This window comes from Megascapheus bottae, chromosome 21, assembly GCF_031878675.1.
Source record: "Megascapheus bottae isolate mThoBot1 chromosome 21, mThoBot2.hap1, whole genome shotgun sequence".
In the NCBI taxonomy this organism is placed as follows: Eukaryota; Metazoa; Chordata; class Mammalia; order Rodentia; family Geomyidae; genus Megascapheus; species Megascapheus bottae.
The window spans coordinates 32,639,381-32,652,277 of NC_143529.1; the positions used below are offsets into that span (position 1 = coordinate 32,639,381).

Genomic DNA, 12,897 nt, shown 5'->3' on the forward strand with positions numbered 1-12,897 from the left:
GATTGACACTCCTTACAGCTCTCAATTGAAGGCCATTCTTGCGTGCCACAATGCTCAAAAGATACAGGAAGACTTCAGTGATGGAGCTTTCAAGGGAATTTCAACCAGAGGATGCTCAAGGATGACTGCTATTCTCTGCCTTGTGATGATCATGATTTCTTCACAAAGTCAAAATGTATTATACATTATTGGGAACAAATTTGGCTTCATTTATGATTCTCTACATCAATAGATAGCATGGTGTGTTCTCATGCATTTCAGCATTCTGATGTTCTGGCACCAATCAATATTCACTTTAGCTGAGTTTGGTGCAAGAGTTTATATGCTTTACTTGGCTTAAGCCAGTTGTCTTTTAGCTAACTTTCTATTTTCTCCATCTAACAAGAAAATCAATTGGTCTTTTGTCATTGTTATTCTTGAATAACAACATGTACGAGGAATACAGAATAAATTTTTAGTTGAATAATCTGGCAAGGAGCCTCATTCCGAACTTTAAATATTTCACAATGTCTTCTCAATATTGTTTTCTAAGGGGCACTACATGTATATTAGCAGCACTTATTCATACAAGTATACTGATTCATTATGTAGGTTTTCTTTGAATAAATCAGAAAAAAATGAATGAAAAATAACCCAACTAATAAGATCATTGTTAGGATATCCTTGGGTTAATAGAGTTCACACTGAAAGCCCGAATGGCAATCCTTGTGATTTTAGTGTGTCTTCCATGTGCCAGGCTCTGGGTAAAATGTTTTAGTTACACATCAAGATTTAGCTACAGGTCTTAATAAGCATTTGAGATTTTTTTTTCTATAATGCTGGAATCACTGTCTTAGCTTCTCACAATAAACAGCTAGACAACTGGATGAAATGTTTTTTAAACCCACACACCCATACACATGCACTTTTAAGATTTAGACCCTAGCCAGCTTATGACTGTGATTTCTACAAGAAAGGAAATGAAGCAGCTGAGCCCACAATCATCCTTGGCTTCTGCCTCTAACCAATTTGGAACACCATGGTTTCACTAAATTGAGGAGACAAAGGTTGGAATGTGTGGAAGCCAAGGTAATTTGTAGGGAAGACACAGCCACCAAAAGAAAGAAGAAAAAGAAATGCACCAGAAACAGTCTGTTCCCTGGGGCCTGTTGTTGAATACCGTGTATAAGTTGAAATGTTCAGAAACTGGCAAACAAAGTACAAGAGAAACAGTGTCCTAAGTTCACAGAGGACTGCAAGTGCCTACCCACCAGGGTGCAGGGATTTCATTGACCACTCAGTACTGTCAGCGAAGCCACCTACCATTAGCAATAAGGTACAGCCATCTTCTAGAATAGAGTCTACTCTAGACTCACCTCCCCAGAACATCAAGCCAAGTTTACAAAGCACCATCAGGCTGACAAGTGACCTATCTGCCACAAAGAAAGGCCAGTGATCAAAAAGAGACAGTCAAATCAAGCCACCAAACTCCTTAACTCACAAGGACTAGCTTCCAAACAATTTTGAAAAAAAAAAAAAAGAGTAACGTGACAGGAATGCTTCTACCCAATTTCAATAGTTATATGGCTGCAATGATTTGTATGAATTAAGAATGGGTTGCCAGGCGCAGTGGTTCACGCCTATAATCCTAGCTACTGAGGAGGCTGAGATCTGAGGATCAAGGTTCAAAGCCAGCCCAGGCACTAAAGACCATGAGATTCTTATCTCCAATTAACTGGGTTAAGGGGTAGGATGGTAGCCTTGAGCTGAAGAGCTCAGAGACAACGCCCAGGCCCAGAGTTCAAGCCCCATAACTGATTTAAAAAAAAAAAAAGACTGAGTTGTACTGGCAGAGAAACAGACACAAAGTCATGAAAAACAACAGGAAACTCCAGACTCCACACATATAACCAACTGATTTATGAACGTTTAAAAGCTCATCAGTGAAGGAAAGATTCATAACCTTTTCAAGGAATGGTGCTTAAGAAACGAAATGATGCTTCTCTACATAAGAAAGAATGAAAATGTGAGAAGGAGGAAGAATAGAGAAGGGAGGGAAAGAGAAGAGAGAACTGAATCTGTAGTTTGAACAACGCAGTCTGTTTAAGTCCAATCCCCTCACACTTGTAATTCTACCTACTCGGGTTAATATTGTTAGAATGTGGTTCAAAGCCAGCTAGAACTAGACTCTCATCGCTAGTTAGCCAATTAAAAGCTAAAAGCAAAGGTGTAGCTAAAGTGGTAAGGACCAGCCTTGAGCAAACTAGCTAACAAGAGTACTGAGTTCAAACCGAAATACCAACACGAAGGAAAACTTGGTGTGTGAAGCGGGGCTGATGTAAGGAACTTTGTGAGTGAGTGACACTGGCTGGACAAAATGAAGAGAGCAGCAGGTACCATTATGCCTGGTTGCTAAAGCTATCTCCCACAAGGACATCAGTTAACAATATTGATCGCGCCCTGCATGTATATGAGGCTGGACAGTTACGTAAATGCATGCTGTGGGTTGCTACTGGTATGAGAGTTTATAAATAAACCAAGGGAGAAGGACTGTGGTGACCCCTGTGATGTCATGAAGAATTCATATTCACCTTGGTGGACAGAGCACTAGCTGTACAGTATGGTATTTATAGATATGTGTATGTCTATTTTATGTGTGAGTTATTAGACTCCTACACTTCCTTGTTCTGTCAACTAAGGGAATCTAGCAATGCAAGCATAGTTGGTACGTAGGTCCTTTATTTCTAACCTCATTCTACACTGGGGATCCAGAGATGTTGGAGAACTGGGTAGTTCTAGGACCAGGACAGGAAATACACAAATGAGACTAGAGCATTCCAGAAAAGAGGTAACTGCTAAAAACAAACAAACATTACAGTAACCCAAGTCTCTCTACCTTCAAAGAGGCCCAGCAGAAGCTACCACTTATGAAGGAAGAGACTTCCTACCATGGAGAGAAGCAGAAGAAGGAGGGGAAACAGTAACATTCCATGAGAAAAACTGACATATGTGAGCAGGAGCAACATCAATGATCCTAAGGCATGCTGCTAGCATGCACATTTGACATGAGGAGATAGAATTAAAAAATGGACAAAACAAGTGTAGACCCTTCAAGTGAAGAGACCCTTCACTAAGAACATACACAGATATCAGATTAATAGAGGAAAAACTGTTACAAATGGGAATATATGTACATTTTATGTTATAATAAATATTATCCCTTAAAATTCATATATTTTATTCCAGATATATTTCATTTATGTATATATATATGAAATACTATATAGAGAAAAATTGAAAATTAATCTCATAATGAACTACATACCTGTCAGAATGGGAAAGCCTCAGTGGGTTAGATGAACACAAAGCTATGAAGAATGTGTGGGCCCTAAGACAATGAGCCCAGGCTTGGTGTGTGAATGACCCAGAGGGTCTCTACGTTCAGAGGCATGGAAGGAGCACGTAAGGTAAGTGTGACACTGGATTCGTGGACTTGCCTGGTTCCTGCCACTTGGTCAGGGAACTCTCAATCAGTTGGCCAAATGAAGGCTTTGCTAAACCCCATGCACAATGACAGAGAAGGTGATTTCAAGGCCTCAGCCTCAGAGAACAGTGACTTCATCCTACTCAGATAGCAGGAGTTAATATTTTATCAAGCTCTCTCATGAAGCACAAGTTCTCAGGGTTCAAAAGGTTCTGTTTACAGGAAGCACAAATGGTTCCATGAGCAAATATATTTGAGAAATAAAGGCAAATAGGATTCTCTGCTGCAAGACCTCTCAAGGCCTTCACATAAGGGAAGATCCTTCATGAATCCCTAAGTCCCAGTGTGTCTGGCCACAGAACTCTTTTCCTATGGAGAAGCATATGAGTAGCACAATCCCCCCAACAACTTCAACTGTGCTCTTCTGGAAGTGATGTTGAAAACCTATCAGCATTAAATGCAGACATAATTATTGCCAGCTGGTATTTAAACCTATTATGAACTTTATGTCTCCCCGTTGCTCACATGGGCAACACGAAGAGATGCATAGGGCTGACACTGGCTGAGTGTACAGGTAGGAAACAGGAGTGTAGTGCATTCTGGGAAGAGCCTGATGGCGGATATTCAGGCAGAGGTGCTAGGACAAGCTGGAAGCGGGATAGGATCAGACCCCATGGATTCTTGATGTTAGATTTAAGACTTGGAAAGTTTTCTTAAGGAAAACAAAATGCCAGTGGGTGATTTTAGGTAAGGGATGGCAAGGTTAGATTCCCATCATGATCTGGTCCCTGCTGTTGGAAAATGGATTAAGGCAAGGGGAGGTGAGTAAGGGCAGCCCTCAATGGGGGAATAACTACTTTAGGCTGGTGATGGTTCTGAAGAGCAAGAGGATCTGAAAAGGGTTCAGAGGTCTTGGGGGAGGTGGATGAGGGAAAGCAGGAAGAAGCAAATGGTATGAAAACGATTCCCTGGATTCTGGGAAGCACGACTTGGGAGTGTGGCAGTACCTTTGGAAGAGCTGGGAAATCTTTAAAGAAAAAACTGAAAGGAATCTGAGTTTTAGGTGCCACTGGGACTCATCAAAGAGTAGGCAGGTGGAGATTCATGAAGTCTTTGGGAGGAAAGATTACATTTTTCTCTCTGATGACATAGCAGAGCAAATTTAAAATGGATTAAAGAGTTAAATGCACAAATGAAGTCTCACATGATAATAATGATATAGGCGAGAATAAAGTCTTGATGAGAAAAATCTTTCATGAAACAAGAAAATAAATCAAAAGAAAACATGAAGGTTTAATTACGTAAAATTAAAGTATGATATATGAAACACTTTGTATACATTTGAAAGTCAAATGAGGAAGGAAAAGTACTTATTACCTTGTCAGATAAGGTATGATACACTTAATACTAGAGCTATATCATATGCAGGCTGGCCTGAATGCACTAAGAGAAAAATAGATAAAAAGTGGGAGTGGAGAGTATATCCCAGAAGAAACACAAATGACAAGAAATAAATGGTTAAAATTTGAAGTTCTTGCTTAGACAAAAAGATGTTCTAGTTTCCAGTATGTCTTTTGATACTGTTTTGAAATAAACTTCATGTATAAAAAAAAATTGAAGTTCTCTAGGAACCTACAACACCGAAATAGCCTACTGAGGTAACAGATAGGGATGAGGAGGTACTTGGAAGAAGTGAAAGCTGTTGCACTGGCATTTATTTTTCCTCAGAGAATAAGGAAAAAAATATATATGTATATATTTCTTTTAGATCCTGAGATTCTATTCCTAGGAAATTTGTACCAAAATATAAGTATACAAAGATGTTTGTGCAAGAATATTCTTTTTGCCAAGTGCTGGTACCTCATGCCTGTAATTCTAGCTATTCAGGAGGTTAACACCTGGGTTATCCCAACCCAAAGATTCTCTAAAAGAAAGTCCACAAGAGTCTATATCCAGTTAACCAGTAGAATGCTAGACTTGAGGTGGGGTTCAAACCGTAGGGTACCAGCTGTAAGCAAAAAAGCCAAACTAGAGTATTAGGCCCTACAGTACTGGTAAATAAATGTGTGTGGGGGTGAGGGTGGGGTAGGGGATCTCTTTTCATTTTGTTTATAAAAAGGCAAAGTTCTCCACGGTTCAAATGCCAAATTGGAAATGGACTGATAAAAAATATCATTATATAATATAAAAGACAAATAAAAAATGATATAATAGACTACATGATATAATATAATAGACTAGACAACAGCCAGCATAAATGATAGAACAGAGGCATGTTTCTTGATGTGGAAACATTTTAATGATATGTGTATATTGAAGTAAAAATCAAGTTCCAAAACGGTGTAGTTAATATGATTCCTTTTACATTCAAGTATTGGTTAATATACACAGAAATCATCAGGAAAATTCCTGAATATCAAAATATATGTAAGTGTTAATACTTTTTAGTCGTGCAACTTTAAGTGATGAGTGTTTTCTGTAGCCTTGTATTTTCCATTTTTTGCCATCTCTAGGCGGTGGGAGGTGAGGCTGATCTGGAATGGATTGTGGAAGCCTGGGGTGTGGAGGGGGCAATGTACGTATAGCAAAAGAGACCACGGTACTCACAGCCAAGTGCTCCCCAACAAACCACAGCACATTGTGTCCCCCGGTAGCTTATGCGTCCACCTCTTCTAGGAGATCCCGACATGCCTACCTTCCCAATCTCAGACTACTCAGACCCTCAGGCCTTTGTTGGCTAAGAAAACTTTGAAAATCTAGACTTTGTCCTACATCCTAGATGTCGGGGACTTGAGATTCTGTAGAAAACATGAAGATTGGATTGTTTTGTGCTCTGGTGGTTCTGACTTTCTTTGAAAAGGTGAAGAAACTTTGCTCCATTCAAACACATTTCACATTTCTTTGAGAGACTGACTAGCTCCCTGGAGCTGCTAGAGATGAGGATTTAGAAGAATGAGCCCAGCAGGCCCCTTGTGGCTCACACCTCTAATCACAGGTACTCAAGAGGAGGCCATCAGAGGAGCTCATCAATGTGCAGTCAGTCCCAGGCAGAAAAGTGTGTGAGACTTTTATCACCCCTTCAGCCTGGAAGTGGAGCTGTGGCTCAAGTGTGAGGCACCAGCCATGAGCAGAAAACTCTAGGGGACCATGCCCACATCCTGAAATCATGTTCTGATGCTGGCACAAAACGAAAAGGGCAAAAATAAGAACCCATACTAGGATGACCCGCACTCCAGAATGACCCTCACCATGGGCAGTGGACAGGCAGCCTCCAGGCCCCAGCCTTCTCCCATCCCTTTCCTCCCTCCCTGCCCTGGAGTCAACTTCCAGTGTTGGCAGTGGCTCCTGCACGCTCCCCTTCCTTCCCACCACCGCCACCAGTCGCCTTCCATTTGCAAAATTCTGTCACTTGTACGTGGTTCAATAAAAGTAAACGTGGTAGCTGAACACAAGACATATCTGACTCTGAAAACAAGACACAGGTGCCCACTCTCGAGGTGCATTATCGTATTATGCCTAGAGCTCATCACAAATCGTTCCTCATGTTTTAAAGCCCGAGATCTACAAGTGGAGTGGGAGGGTGCGGCAAGGAGAGGAGAGAAGAATGAAATGGGGGAGAGAAGGCAGGCAGGAATGCCTTGTATATACCACAGAATTGAGAAGAATAAAGGAAGGCGTAGGTAGAGGGAGGGGGAAGAGGTGAAGATGTCAAAGGGATGACACGAATCAAGATGCAGTGGGACACAAAGTGCTGAAAGAAACGTGAGAAAGGAGTGGGGTGAGAGAGAAGGGGCGGAGTGGGTAAGAAGAGGTGGAGTGGACGAGACTGGAAAGGGGTGATACTGATCAAGATACACTGCATTCACAAACTGTTTTGGGCAATGAAAACTCCTTCGTAGAACTACTTGAGGATAATAAAACTATTCCCCCAAATATACATAAATAAAATAATAAAGCTACAGCTTCGCAGACCTAAGCACTGAATGCTGATTTCTGCAGAGCCTCTCTGAATGACAACACAGTGGACTGTCTGAAAATTCTGCCCGTGAGCCACGCCTGCTCTCCTGTTGCAGCGGGATCCGCACGCTGCGATCATCTGTGTGCAGGGGGCTGGGGTGCTCGCCGAGGTGACGGCAGGAAGATCTCAGCTAGGAGATGCCTCACCTGCAAAGCCGGGGGCACAGACGCATGTGCCATTCAGACCTTCGCTGTCACAGGTGCCTCCATTCAGACAGCTGACGTTGGCGCAGGGGTCCTTGAACAGCTCACAGTGTGGTCCTGCAGGGGGAGAAATCGACAGAAAGTAAGTGTGACTTGACCAGGCCACTCCAGACTCTTTCTGAAAGTGAAGTGTATCACCAGCAAAGGACAGTATGAAAGGGACTGTCCTGGTGTGTGTGTGTGTGTGTGTGTGTGTGTGTGTGTGTGTGTGTGCATTCATCAGTACATGTATGCACCTGCCATTCATGAATGACCTGAGACTGATATAAATCTACCACACCTAATGAGAAAATAACAAATTCCACCCTGCCCTTTAGCCCTACTTTAAATCTCTGATCTGGCTTTTTACCAACTGTGAGGACACACAAAGCTAACTCTACTGACCGTTTAAAAAGTTTTGATAGTAAATGTTTTCTAAGTCTCCCAAAGAAACAGAAAAAATGTAGCTAGGCAGATGGAATAAATGTCAACACACTTGAGAAGGGATTGGTAAAGATGAAGATGCAGAGGCCATTGCTTCAGAGTGCTCTACTTGGGGAGAGAAGACGCCTGGACAACATGTCAAAACCAAATCTGCTGAGCACACTAAAATCCACACACTGTGCATGTACCATGCTTCGCGTGACATGATTCACATACCCACAGTACTTTATGTTGAATTTCGTCCTTGCGATACTATGAAAGATTCCTTTATTCCCCCATTTTACAAATAGGAAACTGAGGAAGGAAGTTAAAACCACAAGGTCAGAGAAAGGAAGCACTGGAATTCAGACTCACTAGTTAGCCACATCCAGAGGCTCTTCTTAAGAAATGGTTTGCCTCAGACTGGCCAAGGAAATGCAAAACTTTCTATAGAGCTCAGCAGCTATTTAACAAAGAGCAGCCTATATAAAACTCTGCAGAACAGTAACAGAAAGCTTCCTATTATGAAAAAAATCTGCTACATCTTAATAATAACAGTAAAATTATATTTAACAAAGAAAAGGAAACTGCTGGTATGTCTTGGATTACCAGCCTGTAATACTAGCTAAAAAGATCTGAGGAACTTGGCTTGAAGCCAGCCCAGTCAGACAAAGCCAAGAGACTTTTATCTCCAATTAGCCAACAAAAAGCCATAACTGGAGACATGGTTCAAGTGGTAAAGCATGAATAAAAAAGCAAGTGAGAGCTTGAGGACCTGATATCAAGTCCCAGTAAGGGTACAAAAGGATGAAAGGAAAGTGGGGAAGGGGATAAAAAGGGACAGGAGGAAATAATTTATATGTATTCACATGTGGATGGAAAATGCCACCAGTAGATTGGATTACTTGCAGAATAGCTTACTTTGAGTTTCACCTCAGTCTTGTACTTTGTTGCCTTTTTACAATGAACATGTACAATGAACATGTACACGCTTATTGTGTTGATTAAAAATCTAATGTTTTGGAGAGATGGGCTAGCAGCTGGTGTAAGGCTGTGGTGAGAGATATATGAAGAAATGAGTGTCTGCTTCTCCTCACAGCCCCCAGTCTCGGGAGAGGATGACAAACTGCATTCTGACCCAGATAAGAATGTAAATAATGCTGTGCTTGTCTTTCCCAACAGCCTCACGAAAAAGAAGCATGAAGCAAATACTATCCAAATGGTATTTACTTCTTTTTCTCTCCACTTCATTACTTAGCACAAACTGTGCAAATGGGCGCCACACCCAGTGACTCACAGGCAGGCACTGGAATTATCCTTGTTGGACTGTCTTCTTGTTCCTTCACCAATGCCTTGAGACCAAGGGAGAGAAATCAAAAGAAGAGCAACAGAACTCCCTAACTCTAAGGACTTACTTGAGGCAAGCATTTCAGAATGGGTAGGCTTTAATGCTAGATCATCTCCAATCATCAGCAATATTCTGCCAGATATTTATCTCAGGTGCCTTTTCACATCTTTGCATTGCCTTTCTTCATACCAGCCACCTCTCACCGCCATGGGCCAGGTGGAATGTACTGCATCTTAGTTTCCAAACTCTGGCTCCAGGGATTTGGAAGAAACTTTCTTGAATTTGTAATACCAAAGATCAAACTGAAAGAGTAGTACATATCTGGCCATTATTCATTTGGGTGCACAGGGCCTCTTCTCCCAGAGATCTTGGTTTTTATTTTCGCCTTGATTGCCAAATAACATGAACACAGCTAAAAGAATAACACACTGAGGCCAGGTGCAGTGGCACATGCCTGTAATCCTAGCTACTCAGGAGGCTGAGATCTGAGGATCAAGGTTCAAAGCCAGCCAGGGCACAAAAGGACCTGAGACTCTTATCTCCAATTGACCTCTAGAAAATGGGAAGTGGGACTGTGGCTCAAGGGTAGGGCAGTAGCTTCGAGCTAAAGAGCTCAGGGACGGCGTCCAGGCCCAGGGGTAGGGTGGTAGTAGCCTTGAGATGAAGAGCTCAGGGACAGCACCCAGGCCTAGTTCAAGCCCCATGACCAAAAAAAAAAAAAAAAAAAAAAAAAGAAGAACAAGAAGAACAAGAAGAAGAACAAGAACAATACACTGATAAGCCATATTTACCTCAAAACAAGTTGTCAAATTGTCACATTTTTTTTGTAGGTTCCCCCGAAGCTAATCAATAGGAATCAAGTGACATGAAGAGTAATGGTACTTATGCCACCACCAAAGTTCATAACTTGAAACCTTAAACAAGCAGTCAGGCTGGGAAATGGTGGCTCACACCTATAATCCTAGCTACTCAGGCTGTTGAGATCTGACGATCAAAGTTTGAGGTTAGTCTGGGCAAGAAAGTCAGTGAAATGTTCATCTCCATTAAACTACCAAAAAAAGAAAGAAGCAGAGCTGGGACTCAAGTGATAGAGTGCTAGCCTTGAGCAAAAGAATGCCAGAGATAGTGCTCAGGCCCTGACTTCAAGCCCCAGGACGGACACACACACACACACACACACAGCAGTCAGATGATCACTGAATGTCTAGTAATACCCTAGCCAATTCAGAGTAATTTAATACAATTCAGGACAAATAAGGCTGAGAAGTAAAATTTTAGGCCAAATAGTTGAGAACTGAGACTTGAACATTGTCAACAAAACAGATTCAATAAACATCCCAGATAATACACAATTTGTCAGTATGTTTGGGCTTTTATTTTTATTTTTTATTTTTGGCAATAATAATATCCCTTGTAATTTCCCCTTTTTTAAGATAAAATATTCAGTCTCTTGAGCATCCATTGATGTTTTCTGGCACCTGACCAGATGAAGGAAATCTTTACAAAACCATGATTATTATGAATCCCGTGGCCTCACAAACCCCGCGGGAACAGGAGTTACACTCAATTCTATATACTAAGCTGTGGAATCCCCATACAAGGGAACAGATGTTTGTCATGTCATTCTTCTGGTCATTGGAAGGGAACTGTGAGGCAGAAACTTTTCTTACAGAGAACAGACAGCCTTGGGTTGTCTGCTATGCTCAGGAGCTGCCTCTCACACCAGCCTCTTTCAGGCCCATCATGTCTCTTTCCTGGGCTCCTCACTGTGTCCTGTGGGACCCAGGCACTTGTCCAGTACTGTCCTGGGCCTTCTGTTTGTACAGACAAGCATGCCATTCTGCACACTGTCCCCCAGCCGAGACCTCAGCTGGCACATGGGAACTCAGCTGTGGAGTGACACTGCAAACGTCCCCTCCTGGAAACAGGAACTCTGCTCTTTCCTGCACCACCATTCTGCTGTGGTGCACTGACAGCTCTCTGGGATTCCCACTGTTAGAGGACTTCCTATGCCAAGTCAAACTTCTCTTTTGCCCTGTCTGATTCCTCCACAGTCTCTGAGGACCTCCAGCACACAGGCTGTATCTTCATGCGTGGAAGAAATGATGGCTGTAACCCTGGAATCCTCGTCTTTTCAAAGGAATGACAGACAGCCAGTGTACTTTGGCTGACATACAGGTGAGCTTGCCAGAGAAGTCGAAGCCTTTCCAAATTCCAAATGGGCCTCAAAAACACCCGATTTTGTCAGGGAAAAACCAGGTCCACACTCAGACCAAGTCTGTAGAATGACACATGGCATCAGCCATTGGCAAAGACATAGAATGCACTATTACAAAACTTATGTTTAGTCTCAGACAAAAATAAACTGTAATTCAGTCAAAATTAATAAAAACTCATACTTTTCATATTGAGGTGGCAGAGCAATGTTTCTCAAAAGGTTTCTGTTCCAACAAGATTCTTGATAGAAGTAAATTTAGAATTAAAATGAATAAGAATTCAAAGAACCGTGTACCAATTATAAACTTTCGTTGTCACCAAAAATATAGTCACAGTTAGCATTTGAAAACTGAAAAAGTGCTATTATTTTGGCTTCAAGAAAAATAAAGCTAGCTATAGAAAATTAGCTGCTGGAGGTATTCTTTGTCCTTTTAAGATCTGCTTTGACAGCCATCTGATTTTATTCAAATTTCTCCATGAAAACTTTCCCAGCTGCCATAGGTCTGAACATTTTCCGGATGTTTCACAGTTGACAATGGTCACATCTCAACCTTGGCCTTGTTGTTCCTTGCAGGAATCAGCCTTATTCTGTTCCTTCAGGAAAGACAAAGAGGAGGAAGTGCTAACTTCTTTGCTCTTGAATCTATGACAGTGCTGGAGAAGAGCCAGGCACATGAAAACATCCAGGAATGCTTGCTTATTAGTAAGGAGGATGTAGCAAGGGGAATAATTTCATCCAACAAAGAGTTCTCAGCCTTTCAACTCTGTATTTGTATAGTTCTAAAAAGGAACAAAGTACACGCAATCAAAACTTTAACCAGATGATCTCATTTTGGAGATGGAATTCCCTCCAAACCAAACCAGAGCACGAAAACAACATGAGTAAAGATACCCACCATAGAACTGTGTATCAGAGCTGCATGGCCAGCTCAGTGAACAATCACAAGATCTGCTTATCAAGGAGATGCGGAAATGCCCATAGGGGCGTTTTACACAGCCATTGAGAAGAGAGGGAACATGACTTCCCAGCACACTCTCAGTCAAACACAGTCCCATATCAAATGCGGGCCCAGTATAACGCTGTGGACAAACTGCAATTATGCTGAACGTGCCCTCAGTTAAGGTGCACAACTCTGAACAACTTAAAATTTTCTGATTAAAAACTTTGTTTCTAAAGAGAAGGAGCATCAAGGTTTGAGATGTAAGGTACCACCTTACATCTGCTGAATGTAACTGTAATGCCTCG

General features: G+C 41.8%; 1 protein-coding gene across 1 annotated transcript in view; it reads right to left on the reverse strand.

Moving 5' to 3' along the window:
• The window catches only part of Dner (delta/notch like EGF repeat containing), a 285,735-nt gene that overhangs the window by 16,144 nt on the left and 256,694 nt on the right, over nt 1–12,897 (reverse strand). Inside the window, exon 10 of the mRNA XM_090354957.1 lies at nt 7,628–7,741. Coding sequence (XP_090211083.1) covers nt 7,628–7,741 — 114 coding nt within the window. The remainder of the gene's footprint in view (nt 1–7,627; nt 7,742–12,897) is intronic.